General features: G+C 40.9%; 1 protein-coding gene and 1 long non-coding RNA gene across 2 annotated transcripts in view; one reads left to right on the top strand and one right to left on the bottom strand.

The window, feature by feature from the left end:
* Nucleotides 1–25,860, top strand: part of LOC140598620 (uncharacterized) — a 56,608-nt gene that overhangs the window by 15,343 nt on the left and 15,405 nt on the right. The window contains exon 2 of the long non-coding RNA XR_012001104.1: nucleotides 13,151–13,274. This is a non-coding gene — a long non-coding RNA (uncharacterized lncRNA). The remainder of the gene's footprint in view (nucleotides 1–13,150; nucleotides 13,275–25,860) is intronic.
* Nucleotides 2,157–19,385, bottom strand: SRGN (serglycin). Its single transcript, XM_026003751.2, has 3 exons — nucleotides 19,204–19,385; nucleotides 9,240–9,384; nucleotides 2,157–5,210 (listed from the first exon to the last, which is right to left on the bottom strand). The coding sequence occupies exons 1-3, from the start codon at nucleotides 19,277–19,279 to the stop codon at nucleotides 4,949–4,951; spliced, it is 483 nt and encodes a 160-aa protein (XP_025859536.1). The 5' UTR covers nucleotides 19,280–19,385; the 3' UTR covers nucleotides 2,157–4,948.

The following is a 25,860-nucleotide window of genomic DNA, read 5'->3' as shown; positions in this document are numbered from 1 at the left end:
AAACCATAAGAAGCTTCATCATAGAAAACTAAGTCACTAGAGGGGAGGGGGTATGAAGGAGGGCATATGATGTAATGAGCACTGGGTATTATATAAGACTGATGAATCACTGACCTCTACCTCTGAAACCAATAATACAATATATACAATATATGTTGATGAATTTAAATAAAAAATTTTAAAAGATGTTCATATAAAAAAAGGAGAAAGCAAAATAGCCTTATGTGAATATGGAGAAAGTTTGAGTGGTCTGGATAGAAGATCAGACCAGCCACAACATTCCCTTAAGCCAAAACCTAATCCAGAGCAAGGCCCTAACTCTCTTCAATTCTGTGAAGGCCAAGAAAGGGGAGGAAGCTGCAGAAGAAAAGTTTGAAACTAGCAGGGGTTGGTTCTCAAGGTTTAAGGAAAGAAGCTGTCTCCATAATATCCAAATGCAAGATGAGGAGTTGCCTGGGTGGTTCAGTCAGTTAAGCATCTGACTCTTGATTTCAGCTCAGGTCATGAACTCAGGGTCGTGAGATCAAGCCCCAAGTCAGGCTCATGCACTGGGCATGGAGCCTGCTTAAGATTCTCATTCTCTCTCTCTCTCTCAAAGAAAAAAAAAAAAAAAAAGGTGAGGAACAAGTGCTGATGTAGAAGGTGCAGCAGTTTATCCAGAAGATCCAGCTAAGGTATAATTCATGAAAGTGGCTGGCTACACTCAAAGATTTTCAATATAAACGAAACAGTCTTCTACTGGAAGAAGATGCTGTATAGGACTTTCATAGCCAGAGAAAAATCAATGCCTGGCTTCAAAGCTTCACAGCACTGACTGATTCTCTTGTTGGGGCTATATAGCTGGTGACTATAAGTTGAAGCCGCTTCTCATTTACCACTCTAAAAATCCTAGGGCCCTTGAGAATCATGTTAAATCTACTCTGTCTGTGCTCTATAAATGGAACAAACCCTAGATAATAGCACATCTGTTTACAGCGTGGTTTACTGAATATCTTAAGCTCACTGTTGAGACCTACTTGCTTAGAAAAAAAAAGATTTATTTCAAAATGTAACTATTCATTGACCATGCACCAGGTCACCCAAGATCTCTAATGGAGATGTACAAAGAAGCTAATGTTATTTTCATGCCTACAAATACAACATCTATCCCACCGCCCTGGATCAAGGAATCATTTAGACTTGAAAGTCTTAACATTTAAAGAAATATATATCTTAAGGCTATAGCTACCATAGATAGTGATCATCTGATGAATCTGCACAAAGTAAATTGAAAACCTTCTGTAAAAGATTCACCATTCTAGATACCATTAAGAACATTCATGACTCGTGAGAAGTAGTCAAAATATCAACATCAATAGGGTTGTGGAAGAAGTTGATTCTGACCTCATAGATAACTTTCAGGGATTCATGACTCCAGGGGAGGAGGTAACTGCTGATGTGGTGGAAATAGCAAGAGAACTAGAAGTAGGAATGGAGCCTGGAAATGGTACTGCATGACTGCAATCTCATGACCAAACTTGAACAGATGAGGAGTTGCTTCTTATTGATGAGCAAAGAAAGTTTCTGGAAGTGGAAACTATTCCTGGTGAAGATGCTATGAAGATGGTTGAAATGATAACAAAGGATTTAGAATTTTTTTTAATTTTTTTTTTTTTATGATAGAGAGAGAGAGGCAGAGACACAGGCAGAGGGAGAAGCAGGCTCCATGCACCGGGAGCCCGACGTGGGATTCGATCCCGGGTCTCCACGATCGCGCCCTGGGCCAAAGGCAGGCGCCAAACTGCTGCGCCACCCAGGGATCCCAGGATTTAGAATATTACATCAACTCAGTTGATAAAGCAGCAGCAGGGTTTGAGAGGATGGACTCCAGGTTTGTTTTTTTTTTTTAAGATTTTATTTATTTATTCATAGAGATGCAGAGAGAGAGAGAGGCAGAGACACAGGCAGAGGGAGAAGCAGGCTCCATGCAGAGAGCCTGATGTGCGACTCGATCCAGGGTCTCCAGGGTCACGCCCTGGGCTGCAGGTGGCGCTAAACCGCTGCGCCACCGGGGCTGCCCTGGACTCCAGTTTTGAAAGAAGTTCTACTGTGGGTAAAATGCTATCAAACAACATCACATGCTACAAAGAACCATCCATGAAAGGAGGAGTCGATCATTGTGGCAAAATTGTTTTATTTTAAGAAATTGCTGCACCCTCCCAATCTTCAGCAACCACCATTCTGTACAGTCAACAGGCATCAACATCAAGGTAAGACACTTCACTAGCAAAAAGATTATGACTCACTGAAAGAGAGTGGTTAACATTTCTTGGCAATAAAGTATTTTTAAAGTGTGTACATTGTTTTTGTAGATGTAACACAATTGCATACTTCATAGACTACAGTATAGTGTAAATATAACTCTTACATGGAATGGGAAACCAAAAAATTAATTGGACTCACTTTATTGCAATACTCACTTTATTGTGGTCTGGAACTGAACTTGTAGCATGTCTGACGTATGCCAGAATGCTGCAGAGGAAGCCCATTTGTATTCATATTCAGCCTTTAATTCATTATCCTTGATTTTTCATTATCTCTTTTAAAAAGTATTAATTGCCTCCAGCGATAGCCATCTAATACTATTGTCTTTATGTTACTACTTCCTCATATTTCTCAATGCCTCATATACTACACCCTGGTACACTTCCTTATGCTGGTATACCATCCCAGTCCATCATCAGTGAAAATTTTAACAACCTGTGCTGCATCTGTGACCAGGAATGGGGTCCTCATTGCCAGCCAGGCAGCAGGGGATCTAGCTCCAAAAATCCCATTTTAAAGATTTTATTTATTTATTTGAGAGAGAGAGAAACAGCGTGTACATGAGAGGTGGGGAGGGGCAGAGGAAGAGGGAGAAGCAGACTCTCCACTGAGTAGGGACTCAATCCCAGGACCCGGAGATCATGACCTGATCATGACCTGAGCCGAAGGCAGGCACTTAACTGACTGAGTCACCCAGGTGCCACATAAATCCCATTTTAGTATCTGCTTTCTACCCCTCCAGGCACCAATTGTCAAAGGTTGGATTCTTCATGGAGCAATGTAGAGAGTTTCTAAGGGAGCACTCTCAGGATAGGTATCTGTAAGGGGAATGAAAGGAAGCAAGACTAAGTAAAGGAAGAAACTGCATGCAAAGCAGTCCCAACGAAGTATTGGCTGACCTGTGAAGAAGCTCTAAATCTGTGATGGTCCTTCTGAATTTCCTCAAGTTCGGGAAGCACCTGGCATTCAGATGTCTACATCAACTAGTCATTAGATGCAGTCTGCCCTGGGAAAGTGTGTGGCCTTGAACAAGATCGATTTTTTCAGCAGAGATTGATTTGAATAAATCCTCAGTTCTGAATTGGTGATCTGGACTGTGCAGAGCAAGATTCATGACAAAGATGCTGGCAAGCTTTTCAGAACTCAGGGGAACAGAGATGGGAATAGCCTTCAAGGAGAGGAAGTGCTTGAACAAGAATAAGCTTCTTGCTTTCCCATAATTGTTTTCTTGATTTGCTAGTTTTGGGGTTTTAAGATTTTATTTATTTACTCATGAAGGGATCCCTGGGTGGCGCAGCGGTTTGGCGCCTGCCTTTGGCCCAGGGCGTGATCCTGGAGACCCGGGATCGAATCCCACGTCGGGCTCCCGGTGCATGGAGCTTGCTTCTCCCTCTGCCTATGTCTCTGCCTCTCTCTCTCTCTCTGACTATCATAAATAAATAAAAATTTTAAAAAAAGAATATTTACTCATGAAAAACACAGAGAGAGAGAGAGACATAGGCAAAGGAGAAGCAGGTTCATTGCAGGGAGCCCAATGTGGGACTTGATCCCAGGACCCCAGGATCATGACCCAAGCTGAAGGTAGACACCCAACCACTGAGCCACCCAGGTGCCCTACATGGTGGCTTTATTTATTTTTTATTTTTTAAAAAAATTTTATTTATTCATGAGACACACAGAGAGAGAGGCAGAGACACAGGCAGAGGGAGAAGCAGGCTCCCTGCAGGGAGCCTGATGCAGAACTTGATCAGGACTCTGGGATCATGACCTGAGCCAAAGGCAGACACTCAACCACTGAGCCACCCAGGTACCCCTTGATTTGCTAGTTAATACGATGATTCTAGTTACAAACTGCTCTGTAAAATAATCTCACAGATATTTTATGAATAAGACTTCTAGAAACATCTGAACAAAAATAATTATTTCCTGAGTTTAGAACAAGAGATCCCAGACAGCTTAACACATTGGTTATAGTTCTGCTTTAATAGGGTAACGATTGAAAATACACAGATATCTAAGGAAAAAGTAAAGCAGTATGAAGTAATGAGAGTACAGCTGTTCTTTAATTTGGGTCTTAAGTTTCTCATTGTAACAGCAATCATAGTTCTCAACAATGTCCACCAGCTCTACAAACACATTGGATGGTAAGATAAGAGCAGTACACTTTACACTGGGCTTGTCAAAAACCCACTCTAAATTCACTGTGTGTTTCATCTGGGTTTTCATAAGAGACAAGACATATCTATAATTCACAACCAGAGTCATGTTTCTGAAGACTTACAGAAATATTGCCTGTCAATTTGCCTTTCAAATTGAATTTTTTAAATAGTATAATTTATTCTTTAAAGCAATTTTATAGACATGGGCTTTCTGGTTCATTTCATAGTGATATTGGTTGAACATGATACAAAATACAGGTATTTTCCAGGACAATAGGATAGATAAAGGAAGCTTTAAGAATTCATGAGAGGAAAAAAAAAAAAAAGAATTCATGAGGGGGGAAAAAGAGTGATAAAACCTAAACTTCTTTTTCAGATGTTTTAAAATTTCTATAAAACCTTTTGTTCCAAAATTAATCACTTAACTATGATACATAAAATATATTGAATGCATTCCCTGACATCAAGATGGGAAACCCTCTCTTTTATATAATAAAATCCTCTTCTGGTCCATCTTGGCCCAAGTCCTGGTTGTCTGAGGGCATATTTCTCTTAAGAGGCCTAAAGTTATCATAAAAATCATTGTTTTCATCTACTGGTTGGTATTCCTGTTCAAGTTCAGGTAAGAAGCCACTTCCAGAGCCACTTCCAGATCCTGAGCCAGAGCCAGAGCCAGAGCCAGAGCCAGATCCAAAGTAGTCCTCAGAAATAGGAAAGATATCATTCAAGTTCTGGGATCTTGACATTCTGAAGATAGAAAAATGAGAAAAAAAACAGTAAAGCTTGAGACATAAGGATAATCATAATAAATTTTTTAAGATAGAAAATTAATGTAGCCATCCAGTTGCTCAAATTAAAAATTAAAGTTTCCCAGTTATTCAGTGCTTTAAAACAAAACAAAAAAAGAAATCTTTCTACATGTTTACCTATAGTTATTATACTTAAACTCATTGCATTTATCAATCAACATCTATGCATTGCAGACTCATATAAACAGTGCTAGTTTTCTTATAATTAGTATAGTAATCCTATATTTGGTAAATTTACTTTTAAGAGGTCATTTATTTTTTTAAAAAGATGACTTTTTCCATTTTCTCCCATCAAAGAAAAGACAAACAAGTGTAAGTTAGCCCAGACAGATGACATTATTCTCTAATTTAAAATTTCTACAAAACATCTAATAATTCACAGTGCTTAAACAAACTCATTCTTAAATTCTTTGGAACAAGTTAAATATTATGTTTGCCTCCATATTGACATTCAGTTTCCTCTCAAAAAATGTATTCATTCAGCTGGGTTCAGTTTGTGGTTAGAAGTCCACTCAGCACCAAAGACCAGAGCAATGGTGCTACCCCTCAATGGTAGAACAAGGCAACTAAGTATCAGAGACAAAAATCTAGTTTCATAGTCTATGGGACATTTTTTTCAGGGAAATAATGGAACTACGGGCCATATAACAGATTAGAGCATCATTCATGCGTGCATTCAGTAAATACTAAACATCTGATCCCTGTTCTAAGTGCCTGGGATAGAATGGGGATTGATAGATGAGGTCCCTGCTCAAGAAATTTATAACTTATGGGGGCAGACAGACAATAAAAAAGGAATAAATCAGGAAAATATGACTTATGATTTTTACTTCTCTTTTGCAGAGAAGTGAAATAGAAGAATGTAATAGAGGGTGACCAGGAGATTAGACTGTGAGGTCAGGAAAAAGGCATCAGAGCTGGAAACAGATGTGGTGGTTACACACACACACGTGCACATGCACGCCCATAGTAGAAGCCATGGAACAGGATGTGGCCACCTAAAAAAAACCATGCAGAGAGCGAAGAGGTCCAGGACAGAGCTGGAGCCACACCAATACATTAAACATTGAACAGAGGAGAAAGAACAATGAGGGAAGTAGAAAACTCAAGATAAGGTGGAGCCATGGAAGCCCAGAGAAGAAAGCATTTCAAAGCAGTGGGGGGAGGGAGGCAGTCAACTGTTTTTGAAGGTAATGAAGTTGACCAAGTAGAGAAGTAGGTAAGTAAACAGTGGTGGCGTTAACCAGGAATAACTGTGACCTTAGCAAGCATTCTGAGTGGAAGTTCAAGCAAGCAGAAGGGGTAGACGGAGTGGGAGACAGGAAGCATCCCTTTCAGTGTTACTAGGAAGAGGAGCAGAGAACAGAGCAATAGCTGGAAAGGATGCAGAGTCAAAGAAGAGACTTTACCTAACTGTACAAGATGCTAGAGAAATTCAGCACACTTATGGGAAGGAGAACCTAGTTTCAGAGGAGGAATCGCAGAACTGAAGTCCTAGAGAAGATGTGTGGGGATAGGATACCCAGTACAAGGAAAAGTGGCCTTAGAAGCTGCCACAGTCAGAGTCCAATCAGGAAACTCATCTAAGTATCTAACACAGGAAATTACTTATACGTGTGATGGAAGAGCAGTGGAAGCCAAATAGGAAACCCAGAGATGAGCGACAATCAGAAACGATTTCTCTCTCTCTGGGCTAAAGGGACAATAGAAGATGGTGGTGTTGCCTGAGCCCAGCATCTGGTGGGAGCTGAAGCCATGGATGACACAGCCCTGCCAGAGGTGCCACCCAAGGCTGGGATTGAGAAGAAACAACCAGTCTCTCCCTGCCTCCCATGCACCCCAGTCTCTCTCCTCTGCCTTCCATTCGCCAAACTCAACCACAAATCTGGGAGCCTAAGAAAGGCAGACGATAGGATGAGCCATCACCCCACCCCCAACCTAAGAGCAAGAAGGGAAAAGGAGAAATAATGGATAGGAGGGTAAATGGGCCCAGGACCAATATAAGAGCAGGGACTGTTCATTCATTCTTAAGTGTCAGGAGTGTGAGAGTAAGAAGAAAAAATTCCTGGCTGAGGAAAGGGAAGATCATAGAGATTTTTTTTTTAAGATTTTATTTATTCATGAGAGACACACAGAGAGAGAGAGGCAGAGAAACAGGCAGCGGGAGAAGCAGGCTCCATGCAAGGAGCCCAACGTGGGACTCGATCCCGGGTCTCCAGGATCACAACCTGGGCTGCAGGCGGCGCTAAATCGCTGCACCACCGGGGCTGCCCTAAATCGCTGCACCACCGGGGCTGCCCGATCATAGAGATTTAAGAAGAGAAGAAATTATGTAAAATAGTTGTTTTGTAAAACTTGCGTTATTCCTCTAACATTTTAGATTTAAATGAATTACTATGGAAACTCATGAGTTCAAATAATGGAGAATGCTATAAACTCAGTTTCAGGCTTAATTCTGTGGACTAAAAGTAGAAGCACAGAAGCAGGATTGCAGAGTGGCATTTTGAGGATGGTGATATCCTCTCTCATGCAGCAAATGCCAGTGATGAAGAGAGTCACCAGGATGAGGGCCTTACCTGGTTTGGGCATGAGGATTTATTTACCCTGCTTCAAGGAGAGTGATTTTCTAGGTTTAATCTTCTAAATCTAAAGATTAAACCTTTTATGATTATCCTTTTCATAATATATTTTTGCTGCATGTTATATAACCTTGATCTTCATTGAAATCATTGATTCTAAGATAATTCAATTTTTGTTACTTAAGAATTCCTACTGGTATCTTTTTTTGCAAGTGTAAAGCAGGTTTTGTTTGATCAAGAAGGTTTGGCTTTCTCTTTGACAAGTCATGGCCCATTTATTCTTCCTTTCCCTAATTTCTTGTTTTTTTGTTTTTTTGTTTGTTTGTTTGTTTTTGTTTTTTTTTTTTTTTATCACTGCTATCTAATCTCAGGACATTTTTAAAAAATATTGTATTTAGGGCAGCCCTGGTGGCACAGCGGTTTAGCGCCACCTGCAGCCCGGGGTGTGATCCTGGAGACTGGGGATTGAGTCGCACATCGGGCTTCCTGCAGGGAGCCTGCTTCTCCCTCTGCCTGTGTCTCTGCCTCTCTCTCGCTCTCTCTGAATGAATAAATAAATAAATCTTTTTTTAAAAAATAAAAATATAAAAATATTGTATTTATTTATTCATGAGAGACACACAGAGAGAGGCAGAGACAGGCAGAGGGAGAAGCAGGCTCCCTGCGAGGAGCCCCATGTGGGACTTGACCCCAGGACCCTGGGGTCACACTCTGAGCTGAAGGCAGATGCTCAACCACTGAGCCACCCAGGTGCCCCTAATCTCAGGACATTTTTATCACCCCTCAAAAATCCTGTACCTGTACTCTCCACTCTGAATTCCTCTTTCTCCTCCAGCCCCCAGTGATCACTGATCTATTTCCTACCTCTATGGATTTGCCTATTCTGGACATTTCATATCAATAGAATCATGCAATATGTGGCTTTTTGTGTCTAGTTTCTTTCACTTTGCATAATGTTTTCAGGATTCATCCATGTTATAGCATGTATCAGTACTTTGTTCCTTTTTTTGGCCAAATAATAGTCCACTTCAGTGATATACTACGTTTTGTTTATCTATTCAGTTGACAGACTTCTGTTGGATTCTAATGTATAACATGCTCTACTTATATAAATAGAATAGCGTTAAATCATTTTCAATACTTGTTGGTGAGGAGTACTTGATCTTTTGTCTTGCTACCATGAAAAGACCTTGCAAAAGTATAAATGAATCATGCATTCTTGCACTCATATACCAGTAAATACAGTACTGTTTTACCATGTACCATGCAATGAAAACCAAACCATCAAAGCAAGGGCCTGAAGAAAAACACTCTGGACAATGCTCCCATCTCCAAGGCAAGATCTCAACAGAGGTTGGTGAAAGTAAAATCAGAGAAAGTATACTTACGAAGAACGGTCAGTCAGAGGAAAGATTCTGTTGGATTCACCTGGAAGTAGGTCAAACACTGGTTCCTTTTCATCAATGCAGTTTGCGGAATTACTGTCAGGACTACAGTGTACCCACTGGTATGTGGCTCTCTTCACAGGAGAACCTGTCCAAACAAGGAACCCACATGGTTAATAAGTATCTCATACACAGCTTCTAATCACTCTGTCCCTAAGAAATGTTTGATTAAATTGATTCTGAATTTGGTAGAAGATAAAGTGTGGGCAGGTTTTATGATCATAAATATAACAGGAGTATGCACTGTGTGCCAACCTTTTATATACACTTGTCCTCCCAACAACCCTAAAAAGTAGCCCAGAGTTTAAGGTTAGAATAGGCTTTGGCAATCAGCTGCCTGTAGTAACATCCCAGCTCTGCTACTGGTGAGCTGTGAAACCTTCACTTCTCTAAAAGAATAAGTAAATAAATCTAAAAAAAAAAAAAAAAAAAGGAGAAAGAAAGAAAGAATGAGGCAGCTCTCTGGATACTGATATAGCTTCTCCAGGGTAAAAGAAAGTAAGGAACACTGTGCATTGTGTTATAACATTTGTGTGTTTGTGCTTTGAAGACTACACTTACATATATGCTTAAATATATGTATCTTGAACCTCTGAACAGATACACAACAAACTACCTCTGTCAGGGAATTGGTAGGCAGAAGACAGTGGAAGGAAGGACACTGAGTCCAAAATATTCTTTTGAGGGGCACCTGGGTAGCTCAGTGGTTGAGCATCTGCCTTTGGCCCAGGTCGTGATCCTGGAGTCCTGGGATCGAGTCCCACATCAAGCTCCCCATGGGAAGCCTGCTTCTCCCTCTGCCTATGTCTCTGCCTCTCTCTCTGTGTCTCTCATGAATGAATAAAAATCTTTAAAATATATATATATATATATTCTTTTCAAGCTTTTGATTTTTTAAAATTTATTTATTTATTTATTATTTATGATAGACATAGAGAGAGAGAGGCAGAGACACAGGCAGAGGGAGAAGCAGGCTCCATGCACCAGGAGCCTGACGTGGGATTCGATCCCGGGTCTCCAGGATCGCGCCCTGGGCCAAGGGCAGGCGCCAAACCGCTGCACCACCCAGGGATCCCCAAGCTTTTGATTTTTGAGCCATATATATGCCTTCTCTATTCAAAATTAATGATTTTTATTTTTAACAGGTTCATTGAGGTAGAAATGACATATTATATGCTGTACACATTTAAAGTGTACAGTTTAATGTTTTGACATATCTACACCTGTGGAACCTTCCTCAGGCCATTTTAAAATCCTGCCTAGGATTTTAGGATTCGAGAGAGAGAGAGAGAGAGAGAGGGAGAGAGAAGGGTAGAGACACAGGCAGAGGGAGAAACAGGCTCAATGCAGGGAGCCAGACATGGGACTGGATCCCAGGTCTCCAGGATCACACCCTGGGCTGAAGGTGGCGCTAAACCGCTGAGCCGCTGGGGCTGCCCTCCACTATTTTTATTTATTTATTTATTTATTTATTTATTTATGCCTTCTCTATTCAAAATTAATGATTTTTATTAATCATTCCTCCTTCCTCCTGACACATTCCCACAAGCCCCCTACAACCATTAATCCACTATCATTATAAATTAGTTTACATTTTATTTTCTATAATTTTACATAAATGGATTCATACAGCAACTCGTCCGCGGGTTTCCTGACAACGTTTTAACTCAAGGACTAATTGGGAGGACAGTCTGTTTAGATATTCCTTACATCTAGACTGCTTTTGGTTTTATTTTTTAAAATAACACTTATGAAAAAAATAAAATAAAATAACACTTCTGTTAGAAAAAAATATGTGTTCACTCTGGGAAATTTTGAAAAATGTAGCAAACAAAAGAAAAGAAAAATTACCCCTAATCTCATTACTCAACATCCCCAGAGATCATGAATTTTGGAGTTTGGAGGGGTTTTTTTCTCCCCCGAAGTATCTGTTTCTAGGAAAGTATGCACAAGTTATGTCTTGTTCTCTTCTGACAGCAGCTATCAGAGGTTGAAATGTGGAGCTTCTACCAAGGTCAAGTTCACTTTACCTCTCAATAGGATGACCAAGGATTTTGTTCTTAAGAGATTGCAGAACCACAGAACTTTTTGAAAATATCCTTTCTTAATGAGTCTCTATTATGTCAATTTGTGCTCAGCTTTGTCCTAGCTAGTATCTCTGATTAATTTTATAAATACAGCATTACCAAGTTATTGCATCAATATATTTATGATATATATTTAAATATCTATAGATATATAAATAAAACATAATGTATAAAAGATACATATAGCTGTTCACTTTATTATTTATTTAAAATAGGCAAACAGGAAATAACTATATCAAAACATCTGCAAATACTCAGATAATGAGGCACTCATATGAGAAAATATAGACCAAATGGTAAAAAAAAGCAGTGGTTATAGAAAAGACTCTGGACCATCATAGGAAAATCTATATTTAAAAATAGTGGAAAATAAATAAATAAATAAATAAATAAATAAATAAAAATAGTGGAGGGCAGCCCCAGCGGCTCAGCGGTTTAGCGCCACCTTCAGCCCAGGGTGTGATCCTGGAGACCTGGGATCCAGTCCCATCCCATGTCTGGCTCCCTGCATGGAGCCTGCTTCTCCCTCTGCCTGTGTCTCTACCCTTCTCTCTCCCTCTCTCTCTCTCTCTCTCTCTCTCGAATAAATAAATAAAATCTTTAAAAAGAAATAAATAAAAAAAAGTGGAAAAGCAGAATTACCACTCTGCATAATAGGTGTTAATGCAACTACTACAAACAGATATTAGGGGGAAATCTGAGGAAATAACACAGAAATATAATGGTGGACTCTGGTGATGTCTCATTTTGTCTTATAAACTTTTATAATTAACAATATTCCTGGTGGAAGGGGAGGAGGGTGGGGGGTGGGGGTGAATGGGTGATGGGCACTGAGGGGGGCACTTGACGGGATGAGCACTGGGTGTTATTCTGTATGTTGGCAAATTGAACACCAATAAAAAAATAAATTTATTATAAAAAAGGAAAAAAAACAAAAAACAAAAAAACAATATTCCTTTAAAAAATAAAAGATTCTAATGTAGAAAGTAAATATTCTCCCATTTTCTCTCTTTCTTCCTATCTTTCTTTCCTTTGTAACTACTATTCTATCACAATCTTCCCCATGGTTCCTGAATATCACTTACCATATTGGTCTGGGATAGCTAGTCATTCGAAATGGGTTAACTGGGCATCCCTGGTGGTGTAGTGGTTTAGCGCCACCTTCAGCTCAGGGCCTGATCCTGGAGACCGGGAATCGAGTCCTGCATCGGGCTCCCTGCATGGAGCCTGCTTCTCCCTTTGCCTGTGTCTCTGCATCTCTCTCTCTCTCTCTCTCTCTCTCTCATGAATAAATAAATAAAATATTAAAAAAAAACAAAATGGGTTAACTCTGTCACTGCCTGGAGACTGGAGGTAAGGTAGCAAGATGACACCCACTGTCTGTCTTCTGTCCTTGACCAACTTACTTAACCTCCCTGTACTTCAATTTCTTCATCCATAGAATGGGGACAGTAATAGATCTAATAATGAGATATAAATGCTAGGTTCTTAGAATAATACCCACCACCATGGTCAGAGCTCTTTAAATGGTAACTTCCCTGATGAGGAAGAAGACCAAGGAACCAATCTCTGCTAGTGGACAGCTTATAGAGATCAAAATTTAAGTACTCATTCTACCATTCATCTTTCAAAGATGAATAATAGTGTCCCAAAAAGTTCCCGTTCAAATGAGACAAAAGTATGTAAAACATCTAGCACAAATCTTTGCGCATGGCATTTAGTATGTTTTCTCTTTCTTTTTCCTTCACTGATCCTTTCCTGAAGCAGCCTAAGTTTGGACCTGGTTGTTACATAGAAGCCCCGCATTGCAGGTAGCATAAAAAAAATCCAACACCTCCAGCAGAGGGCGACGGCTTCACACTCTGCTGGCTAGGACAGCGCTGCCCAATAGGTAAGACACCCACGTATGGAATTTTCATGTTCTAGCAGACCTAATTTTAAGTCAAAAAGACAAGTAAAAGTAATGTCAACACATTTTACTTAGCCAATTTATTCAGATATCACAATTTAACATATAAACAATATAAAAGTTACTAAGGAGTATCTTACATTTTTCTTTCATGTAAATCTCCAAATCTGGGGTATACTTTGCACTTATAGCACATTGCAGTTTGGACTTGCCACATTTCAAGTGCTTGGTGGACAGAATAGGTCTAGGCATTCACCTTTACATGAAATTGATGTGCTGAATATCAAACTGAGGTAATATTTGCATAGATAGGAAGTTAAACAGAAAAGTAAAACTAAAACTTTGTAAGGAAGCATCCGGGTGAAAGACCATATCTTTTCACTGGTATAACAAATGCACCTCTGGCAAATTAGTGAAAACAAATTCTAAAATACAAAATTACTCCCCAGAATTCAAATTTCTTTTGAAACGTATAAGGAGGGACTTCTTGGGGTGCCTGACTGGCTCAGTTGGTAGAGTCTGTGACTCTTGATCTCAGGGTTATAAATTCAAGCTCCACTTTGGGTGTAGAGATTACTTAAAATCTTTTTTTAAAAAATGAGGGGCTTTGCTTCAGGGGGTGATGAAAATGTTCTAAAATTGACCATGGTGATAGTTGCATGTATCTGTATTTTTTAAAAAGATTTTATGTATTTATTTGAGAGTGAGAGACTTGGAGAGCACAAGCCAGGAAGAGAGGGAGCAAGAGAGGGAGAAGCAGACTCCCTGCCAAGCAGGGAACAGGGCTCAATCCCAGGACCCTGGGATCATGACCTGTGCTAAAGGCAGACACTTGACCTACTGAGCCACCCAAGCGCCTCTAAATGCTTTAATGGATGAACTGTACGGTTTGTGAAGGCTATGTCAATAAAGCTGTTTAAAAACTTGTAAAGAGGGTCGCCTGGGTGGCTCAGCGGTTGAGCAACTGCCTTTGGTTCAGGGCGTGAGCCTGGAGTCAGAGATTGAGTCTCTAGTCGGGTGGAGCCTGCTTCTCCCTCTGCCTAAGTCTCTGCCTCTCTCCTTCTGTGTCTCTCATGAATAAATAAGTAAAATCTTTTTTAAAAAAATAAAAACTTGTGAAGAAACCAAAGGTAGAGGTCCCCTCCCTCACTCCCACCAAAAGTTTATCTAATTTGGGGCTAATCCTTTTCAGTAGGCTTTAAATAAAGAGCATGGTTACAGACACAAAGTTCCCTGCATATCTGTTGAAGGATGTTGGCAGGATGTGAATTCAACAGTTTCTTTCAGCTCCTGACGTTGTGGGAATACCTTAACTTTATCTTGCTTGAGAGAAATGTCTTACGATTACCATAATTGAAAAAAAAAAAAAAACTAAAGGGAGAATGCTAGCGGACACAAAGGTTATCTTTCTCAAAGGCCCCACCTACTAGACCTGCTGGATTCCAGGGAAAAGAATGGTGTTTATTTAGAATTCTTTCCCTCACTGTCCCTCACCACACACACAGTTGCTAGTCCTGCTTTACAAAAATGCTTTCTGTGAATGAACATTACTCCAGTCATCTCTCTGCATCTTTTTTCAAAAATATTTTTATTCCCTTTTTATTCTATTATTTTTTTAAGTAGATCTCCATGTTCAACATGGGGCTCAAACTCAGAACCATGAGATCGAATCACATGTTCTACCAACTGAGCCAGCCAGATGCTCCTCTCTGCATCTTTTTATATCATAGTACGAAATTACCCCTCCAACAACATCACAATTTACCAATTTCCTATTTTTTTTAAGATTTTATTTATTTATTTATTCATGAGAGACACAGAGAGAAAGGCAGAGACAGGCGGAGGGAGAAGCAGACTCCCTGCAAGGAGCCCGATGCGGGACTCAATCCCAGGACCCCAGGATCATGACCTGAACTGAAGGGAAATGCTCAACCACTGAGCCACCCAAGCACCCCCCAATTTTCTATCTTACTGGAGAGTTGCTACAGGTGTGTTACAGAAACTTAAGCAGAAAATGCCATGAGGGGTTGGTTAAAAGACCATTTCGTTCATTGTTTTGGTAGCATTGAAACAGACATCATTGCCCTACTGGGCAATCAACTCTACAAGATAGATAAGGTTCCCCCACCCTTGTATGGTTTGACAACTATTTATGTTCTAAGTTTACTTTCAATTTCTCACTCTCTATCCCTCAATTCAGTGGTAAACTTCATAACAAGTTTATAGTCAAAGCAAAGTTTTTTGTTTTAAATAAAATCTTGGGGTGCGTAGCTGGTTTACCCCGTAGAGAATGCAACTCTTGATCTTGAGGTCATAAATTCAAATCCCACATTGGGTGTAGTGATTACTTTAAAAATAAAATCCTTAGGGATCCCTGGGTGGCGCAGCGGTTTGGCGCCTGCCTTTGGCCCAGGGCGCGATCCTGGAGACCTGGGATCGAATCCCACATCGGGCTCCCGGTGCATGGAGCCTGCTTCTCCCTCCGCCTGTGTCTCTGCCTCTCTCTCTCTCTCTCTGTGACTATCATAAATAAAAAAAAAAAAAAAAAAAAAAAAAATAAAATCCTTAAAGGTATGCCTAGGTGGCTCAGTCAGTCAAGCACTTGACTCTTGTTCTCAGCTTAGTTCTTGATCTCAAGGTCATGAGTTCAAGCCCTCATTGGGCTCCATTATGAGTGTGGAGCCTACTTAAGAAAAAGATATTTAAAAAGAGAGGAAGAAAGAAAGAAAATCTCTAATCCACCTAGAAGACAGCCAAGTTGCAGGAGAAAGTTAATTCTGCCCTGAAATCAGATGACCATTTCTGTCTGGTATTAATTAGTTGTAATGGCCTAAAGCAAATTTCAAATATTTTGCAAGAGGTTGATCTGCAGAGCAAATGAGGTGGTAAATGCAAGATCAGTTTTCTCCTCTATAAATTGATGTTAATTCCTCCTCACAGGGAATACGATGGTCATTTACAAGAGAACAAACATGAAATCACTGTGCAAATAACAGCACACATGGGTAGAATCTGTATCTACTATAATCTAAGAGTGTGGAGTGAGTGCATGATCCGGCCACACCTGCTCATGGATTTTCCATTTTCTCTCTTTATGGGCATCTTTTTAAAAAAGAGGTAATAAAAGAGTTTAGGATTCACAGACCCTATCAAGAATCAGCAATCCCCTAGAGTTCTACATTAAATCGATAGCCACCTGTGCTCTCCAGGATCCCCATGCAATGCCAAATTTCCCATTCTTTGCACCTGATAGACACGATTTTACATCATGTCTTTACTTGGGTTTGACTTATAGTAACTGATATGGGCTGAGTTATGTCCCTTCAATTCATATGTTGAAGTCCTAAATCTCAATACCTCAAAATGGCATTGTGTTTGGAGATAGGTCCTTCAAAGAGGTATTAAGTTAAAATGAGTTCATTTGGATGAGCCCTAATCCAATAAAGCTGGTGTCCTTCTAAGAAGAGGAGATCAAAACACAGACACACAGAGAAAGGACAATGTGAAGACACAGAAAATGGGCTTCTGCAAGCCAAGGAGAGAGGCTTCAAAATGAAATCAGTTCCACTGACGTCTTGATCTTGGCCTTCCAGCCTCCAGAAATGTGAGGAAACATTTCTGTTAAGCTCCACCAGTCTGGGTACTGTGCAGCCTTAGTAAACTAATACAGTCACCTAAGATGTTTTGAATATGTTCAGTAAAAACAAGCCAAAAGCCTCGTTTGAGCAGTGCAGTCAAACCAATGATTTAAATATTTAAACTTTTTTTTTTAAGATGGTGAAAGAATACTATCGAATCCTATCTGGCATCACAAGAATGTATGGGGAAATAGTGGCGTGGCTCTGCATTACTGCCTTGAGCTGCTGTCACACACGCAGCCATGGGTGGGCATCTATTCCCCTTCTTATTCAGATGTAGGCACAAACCCTTAATTCCAAACACCAAGTGCACTCCTCCTTTGGAAATACCCTAGTTTTTCAGTTCATTCATTCTATCTATTTTGGTTCCTTTTCCAACAAAGAGCTAAACCTACCAGATGATGACATAAATGCTAGTACTTTATACGATTTCATAATGATTTCTTCACTTCTTTCTGATGAATCACCTACTACATAAGGAACGTTTTTGTCTATTTAAAGATTTTATTTATATATTTGAGAAAGAGCATGAGCAGGGGCAGAGGGAGAGGGAGAAGCAGACTCCCTGCTGAGCAGGGAGCCCTGACATGACGCGGGGCTGGATGCCAGGACCCCAGAATCACGACCTGAGCCACCAAGGCACCCAGGAATGTTTTTGTTTCAATTCTAGGTTTACCTACTGAATCGTAGTGGGGAGTGTGATATTTTGGGGAAATCTTGAATATGTAAAGACTGACTTAGTTCTGGCAGGGGTAGACCCTTCACCACCACCACCAACTGGTCACTCAGGTCTGCTACATATATAGACCTCATTACTCTGGGTCTTGTCAGAACATATTAGGGAATTATTTCATCAAGTTCAAGATTTTCCCTAAAAGATCCAAGCCTATTCCCTAAAATCAGTAATGTTTTATACTTTAAAAAATACAGATTAGTAAACAAATTTCAGCAACACTTGCTGTTATTTTCAATAATTGCATAACAAGAAGAAAATTATTTTATAAATTCCAGTACATAATGAATGTATGTGAGATTATCTGTACGATCTCATTTCCATCAGAAGTAAGAGCAAGACAACTAGAAGTCACTTTGAAGAAATAAATCCAGGACATATGTTGTCACTGTGAGTCAATATTTCCTGTACAAATTGGGGGAACTTAAATATTTTTCTACTACAAATTCTCCCATCTATATATCAGGCCATGACCTTCTGCCTTATTTAGACATAATCCCTTATTTACCAAAGGAGAAAAAATTATATATTTTTTTACAAACTGATCCTTTCTGTTATCTTAGTCATAAGGATTAGAAGTTGTTTCAGTCTGACTAAACAACCCTGAATGATAAAGAAATCTAACAAGAAATTTCCAGATGTAATGTATCTCCGAGCAACAGCACAAACACTAAAATTCTTTGGTCTCTCTTTAAACTGGGAGCGTCTGTACTATGTCTAACCACAATTGAATTTTCACTAAGAACTAAATTAGAAAAAAAAGGAAAAAATTGAAATTTACTCTGATTTTTAATATCTGTCATTTCCCACTATTGCAGTAATTACGACACCACCATAATATATTAAAACTTGAGACTGGGATGCCTGCGTGGCTCAGTGGTTGAGCCTCTGCCTTCGGTTCAGGGTGTGATCCTGGGGTTCCGGGATGGAGTCCCACACCAGGCTCCCTGAATGGAGCCTGCTTCTGCCTCTGCCTGTGTCTTTGCCTCTCTCTGTGTCTCTCATGAATAAATAAATAAAATATAAAATAAAACTTGGGACTGATATAAACCCTTAGGGACAGGTCAACATGCCAAAACACTCAGCAGTGCTATCTTCAACAGATAGGTCATTTTCTATATTCCTTTCTTGAGTTTTTTCAAATTTGTAGCGTAAAATTCAATTCAATTAACACATAGTGTATGATTAGTTCCAAGGTAGAATTTAGTGATTTATCAATTGACCTTCTTGAATTTTTATTTTTTTTTTCCTTGTTGAATTTTTAAAAGTTCATTGACTATACCTGTTCATCCAACAATAAAATAGCGAGTCGCAATCATTGTGAGACTTTACAAGGCTACACCTGCCTCAGAGTTTCACTTTTCTTGGTACCAAACTTAACCAAACTCGCATTAGGGACTTCAGCCCACCCCCCAAATCCTTTCTCTTTGCCTCCTTTCCCATAATATAATACATTCTGTACCTTAAAATGAATACAAGCATTTGTGTGGATCCCCAGGGCTTACAAAGATTATAGGGGGACAAGATTCCTGGGTCTTACCTTGAACTGAAAAATCCAAAACCAGGAGGAGGGCAAGAGCCAGTACAAGCCTACTGCCCTGGAGGAGCAACTGCATCGTGACCAGTTAACTTCAGTTCTACTGCTCACACACCAACCTCACGATTAGGAAATGTAGCAGGGTGCACTCTGTCCCTTTTAGAAAAAGTTCCAAAACCTCAAACCCTGCCCAGAACACACGTCACAATTTCCTGAACAAATAGAAAGAGATCCACATCAAAACCCAGAACGATAAAAAAAAAAGAAGAAGAAGACAGCAAACTAACTATTCATACCCATTATGAAACTGCACTGGACTCTCCCCAGGTCTGCTTTTTCAAAAGTTTTGTTGTTTGTCACTTGCCTATTAGTAATTTTTTCCCACTAAAACGGTAGAATCAACATTCAGTACAGTCTGTTTTTCCTTTCTTCAATAAATAATCTAAACACAAGTTTGTTAAAGAGTCTGTTGTACTGGGGACGAGTGGGAGCTAAGGTGCTGCCTTTTCATCGCTGAGGACCTTCATCATAAAGTACTAATTTTCTTTTTCATCGGGCTTAGCATAACTCACTGAGTCAAGCTCAAGAAGTGAAAGTTCAAAGCTGAGTTCTCATCTACAAATAAGTCTTCTCAGATTTCAGATAACTGGTTTCTTATTGGACGCAGATGCTTCCACTGGATCCCTGGCTCTCCCTCTACCTCAACAGTGAGTGAGGATTTTGGGTTGCCAAGAGCTAGGTAAAACAGGAAAAAAAAAAAAAGATCTTGCATTTCTCTGCTCTTTCACACAAAGTATTTCTTATCAATTTGATTCCTTTTATACTTTTCATCTTTTCTCTTGATAGAATTGCCCAACTTGACCTTGGGGTCCTCTGGCCGGGAAGAAGCCAGGGAATCAGAAACAAGGTGTGTGTGTGGGGGGTCCTCTCAGTGGGCTGCTGGAGCTAAGAAAACACACTGGCCTCTGCCCCCTTCTCCAGGTCCTGGGGATCATACCTACACTTCTGGAGGCCAGAGGAAGCCTGGGTATAGACAATACACACGGGAGTTTATCTTGCGTTCTGGCCCCGGGGGGTGCACACTGTTTCCTTCTATTCAAGGCTCTCCCCCTGGATGTGCCTCTCCCTACAGGCCCCCTTGCCAGGCACACACTCGCCCTCCAGACCTCTGGCGGGAGGGAGGAGTTTCCCTTCTCTTGTCTTCAGCTTCCTGCTGATTCCTTTACCATTTCCTGCCAAGGACAGGCCTCAGAACCTAATCGCTGGGTGGCTGTGGTGAAGTCCATGAGGGTCCTCAGAACCAGCTAGAAGAGCGTCCAGGGGCTCCTCTTCAGTTGGAACCAGCCCCCAAATTCACAAACCCAGTGAACTCCCCACTGTGGAGAGTGGTTTCAGCTTGAAGTAACAGCCTTCATCGTCGGTCCCTTTTAACCCTATCTCCCAATTTAAAACCCTGGCAGCAGAACACTAATTCCCGTCAGTAGCTTCCGTAAACCCTGCAAAGCCTCAGAACTGGTAGAGCTGGAGCTTCACCGTGGTCATTTGGGCGGCCTTTTATATTTCCGTCCTTCATTTTTTTTCTTTTATGGGCCTTGGTAATTCTTAGAAAATGGCTCAGGGGCGCCTGGGTGGCTCAGTGGTTGAGCGTCTGCCTTTGGCTCAGGTCGTGATCCTGGGGTCCTGGGATGGAGCCCCACATGAAGCTCCCCTCAGGGAGCCTGCTTCTCCCTCTGCCTATGTCTCTGCCTCTCTCATGAATAAATAAATAAAATCTTTTAAGAAAAAGAAAATGGCACAGTCTTCTCAAACATTTCTCTTCTCCCACTGACACTGACAACCGGCTGTTTGTTTTCCAAGGTAGCCATCCTTCACTTGCATGTCCGTAGTCCCTGCTTCAAGTTGTAGAGGAGCGAGACAAACTAGTGGTGGCCAGAAGTCCTGGGGCCCAGCTTGCCTCCCTTACTTAGCAACTGAGAGATGGTGGCCACCTCCTTGGTGCTGTCCTTCTAGTACTGACAGTGGTGAGGAAAGCCAACGAGAGGGGCCCAGGAAAGCTCGTGGCACCCACTGTGAGGGATGCGTTGGCGGTGCTCCTCTGCGCTGGATACCTACCATCTTCTTGCCGCAAATTTCCTCCATTAACCAAAATCGATCATCTGTCTCTAAACCATACCCTCTACAGTAAGCCTCTTCTCCTTAACTTTAAAAGACAAATTCTTCTCCAGACTTAATCCTTCATTTACCAGGCAATCTTTTTTTTTTTAATATTTTATTTTATTTATGACATACAGGCAGAGACATAGGCAGAGGGAGAAGCAGGAGAGTCTGATGGGGGACTCAATTCGAAGACCCCAGGATCACCACTGAAGCCAAAGGCAGATGCTCAACCACTGAGCCACCTGGTGCCCCCACCAGGCAATCTTAAATACACCTACTTTACTTCACTCTCAATTGATTTGCCTGTAAATTGAGCATCCTTATTCCTTGAGCATCTAAAAAAAAAAAAAAAGCAATCAGAGGGAAACTGAGGAAGACAAACCATGAGAGACTCCTAACTCTGGGAAATAAAGGGTTGCAGAAGGGGAAGAGGGTCGAAGGATGGGGTAACTGGGTGACCCGCACTTTAGAGGGTACTTGATAGCATGTGCACTGGGTGTTATTCTATATGTCAGCAATTTGAATTTAAATAAAAATTTTTAAAGATTTTATTTATTTATTCATGAGAGACACAGTGAGATACAGGCAGAAGGAGAAGCAGGCTCCCAGCAGGGAGCGCGATGCAGGACTTGATCCCGGGACTCCAGGATCACACCCTGAGCCAAAGGCAGATAGATGCTCATCCACTGAGCCACCCAGGCGCCCCTAAATAAAATATTTATAAAGATAAAAATAAAAATAAAATAATTAAAAAGCAATCAATGTGCCTGCCTCCTCCCCTCTTCATGCAAACATGGCTTTTCACTAGTTATTAGTTTCAGGGTAGTCTTTTTATTTTTTAAGAAAGATGTTATTTATTTATTTATTTAAGATAGAGCACAAGGGAAGGGGGTGCGCAGCCAGCAAAGGGAGAAGCAGGCTCTCTGCTGACCAGGGAGCTCGGTCCCAGGACCCTGGGACCATGACCTGAGTCAAAAGGAGACACTCAATTTACTGAACCACCCAGATGCCCCAAAGGTGGTCTTTTTAAAAAGCGGATCGTTTTTAGAGCCCTTGAAACGTCCTTGCATCACAACTCAGCAGAACACTTGAGATGAATTGAGGTTGTCAGAGGAGATACTGAGGGCAGCACAGAACAACTCTAAGGGACTGCTCCAAGACTCATTTCTTTTTTAAAGCTCCAAGTTAAAGGTTCTGCACTCAGCAGCTGCTAGGACTTCCTTAGGTCTTCACTGGAGATCTTGACTCTGCACTGGGCACTGTGCCAAAAAAACCCAAGAGCAAATAGACCCCATACCAAATCTATGTCTCTAGGGTCTTAAAAAATGACCCTTGTGTGAATATTTGATTTCTAGAATGGGAGGAGACCTTAGAAACCACCTCCTTCACCCAATCAGGTGGGAACAGTGCATGTCCAGAAAGGTACACGACTTGCTTGCTGCTGGTCATACAGCTGGTGATTGGCAAAAGCAGGTCTAGAACTCAGGGTTCCTGATTCACAGTCAGTGACAGATGAAGGTGAAGATTTGTAAGTCATCAGAGGTCTTCCTTTTAATCTTTTTCTTTTTTTGAAGGTACATACTGAGGTACTTCTGTTTGGAATGAGAAAATGATTATGATTTGCTTCTAAATAATCCAGTTTCAGGAGGGGGATGAAAGGGATAGCAGTAGATTGCTGAAGCTGAGCAATGAGAAAAATCAAAGTTCATTACACTAGTATCCCTACCTTAATATATTTTTTAGAATTTTCATAACAAAGTGCTTTTTATTTTATTTTATTTTATTTTATTTTATTTTATTTTATTTTTTTAAATTAATTTTTATTGGTGTTCAATTTACCAACATACAGAGAAACACCCAGTGCTCATCCTGTCAAGTGTCCGCCTCAGTGCCCGTCACCCATTCCCCTCCAACACCCGCCCTCCTCCCCTTCCACCACCCCTAGTTCGTTTCCCAGAGTTAGGAGTCTTTATGTTCTGTCTCCCTTCCTGATATTTCCCAACATTTCTTTTCCCTTCCTTTATATTCCCTTTCACTATTTTTTATATTCCCCAAATGAATGAGAACATACACTGTTTGTCCTTCTCCGATTGACTTATTTCACTCAGCATAATACCCTCCAGTTCCATCCACGTTGAAGCAAATGGTGGGTATTTGTCGTTTCTAATTGCTGAGTAATATTCCATTGTATACATAAACCACATCTTCTTTATCCATTCATCTTCCGATGGACACCGAGGCTCCTTCCACAGTTTGGCTATTGTGGACATTGCTGCTAGAAACATCGGGGTGCAGGTGTCCCGGCGTTTCATTGCATCTGAATCTTTGGGGTAAATCCCCAACAGTGCAATTGCTGGGTCGTAACAAAGTGCTTTTTAAAGAAAAAAAAATCAAACTTATAAAAAATATCTTTATCTTATTCAGAGTTCATATAAGAAAACATCACCTTGGAGGGAAAAATTTATTTTATTTTTTTAAAGATTTATTTACTTGAGAGAGAGTCGAGCAGTGGGGAGGGCAGAGGGCGAGAGAGAAGCAGACTTCCTGCTGAGCAGGGAGCCTGGATGCAGGACTCCATCCTGGAATCCTGGGAACATGACCTGAGCCAAAGGCTAATGCTTAAACAACTGAGCCACCCAAGTGCCCCCCCCCCCCGAATTTTTTTTAAAATTTTATTTACTTATTCATGAGAGACACAGAGAGAGAGGCAGAGACACAGGCAGAGGGAGAAGCAGGCTCCATGCAGGGAGCCGGATGTGGGACTCAACTCAGTCCGGGGCCTCCAGGATCAGGCCCTGGGCTGAAGGCAGAGCTAAACTGCTGAGCCATCAGGGCTGCCCCCCAGAATTTTTCTTTAAAAAATGACCTCTTTAGTCATGGATACCAGGCACCTTTGAGTTTCCCATTCTTTCAGTTCTGCTCTCATTCCATCTCCACCCTTTTAGCGGATGGGGAGTCTATGGCCAAAACAGTCTTGGTCCCAAAGGAGTGGTGACTATTCTTAATCCCTTTATAGAGTATCAGTGGATGGGTCCCTGGAGAGTGGTGCTCTGAGAGAGGGCACAGGCTCTCAGGCATCCCCCACTGGGCTCCTTCCCTAGCTCTTCCCTTCTTATCACTAAAGCCACACAACTAGAACAGGGTACCTCCTTGTTGAAGATCTCCATTGTCCTAAACAAGAAGCTTGCTCAGGTGTTGTTATCTAAAAGTTTAATAACTTCAGGGTTTTCATCTTGGACTAGAAAGAAGGGAGGGGCAGAGCTCCCCCATCCTAGTTTGGGTCTATAATTTGACAAGAAAAACAAGTGGCAGCAGGTATATAGGCAATCTCTGTACCTTCTGCTCAATTTTTCTGTGAACCTAAAAATGCTCTAAAAAATAAATTATATTTTAAAAAGGCATAAAAGAACTTCTCAGTTGCTACCTGAGTCTAGTAGAAGACATTCCAGCTCCAAAAATTATAGGGCTTTAAAGAACCAAAATTTGCAATGAAAGAGCCATGTGAAAAATACTATTAATATAATAGCTGGGGTTGGGGGAATGTGTTCCTTCTCTTGGAAATATTTTCACAGAGTCAAAAATATTGGAAACAAATCTTTTAGAGAAAATTTCAAACATAAAGAAAGAGGAGAAAAAAAAAAAAAAAGAAGAGTATGCATGTGGGTTAGAGGGAACCAACCAGGCCCTGGATGGTTCAAGGAATGACCAAGAAAGATGGTCCTTGGCTCTGGGGTGTCTTAGTTGGTTAAGCGTCTGCCTTTGGCTCAGGTCATAATCCTGGGGTCTTGGGATCGAGCCTCAAGTCGGGATCCCTGCTCATTTGGAAACCTGCTTCTCCCTCTCCTCTCCCTCTGCTTATTGCTACCCCTGCTTATGTTCTCTCTCTCTCTCTCTCTCTCTCTCTCCCTCTCTCTGTCAAATAAATAAGTACAAATTTTTTTTAAAAAAGAAAGAAAGGAGGTCCTTATTTGACTTCTTTTCCCCAAGACATGCTATCTATCAATACTATTTATCTTTAGGAAATTATATTTTCTAATTAAAAATCAATAAATGCTCATTATGGAAAAGCAGGCAATTGGGGAGGAGCAATGAGGGGAGGGATGCAAAAGAAATGACAAATTCCTCATCACCTTCCATTCAGAGATTACCACTGTCATGATCTGCCTTTGGTAATTCAAAGTGGCACACACCACTCACTTGAACACTGGGTTCCCTCTCATCCCCCCTTATGGCCAGTATATTATATCCAACTCTATGGCACCTAGCCCCATGTGTTCCCAAAACCTAGTTGTCAATTCTAGCAAATCCCATAACCCACCCATCAATTCACCACCTCAAGGCTCTGAGCTTCCTCTGCAGAGAAGCAAGCTATCCAAGTTCCCAAACCCAGTGACAATATATCCTATACTTCACAGCCCAACCTCATTCCTACTCCCCCAAACACACACACTGAAGTTCCATTTACATACCTGTGATTATGTTTAACGTTATTGGTCACTAAGG

Source organism: Vulpes vulpes, chromosome 4, assembly GCF_048418805.1.
Source record: "Vulpes vulpes isolate BD-2025 chromosome 4, VulVul3, whole genome shotgun sequence".
Lineage (NCBI taxonomy): Eukaryota > Metazoa > Chordata > Mammalia > Carnivora > Canidae > Vulpes > Vulpes vulpes.
Note: the sequence above shows the minus strand (reverse complement) of the source record. Positions and strands in the feature narration are given on the sequence as shown.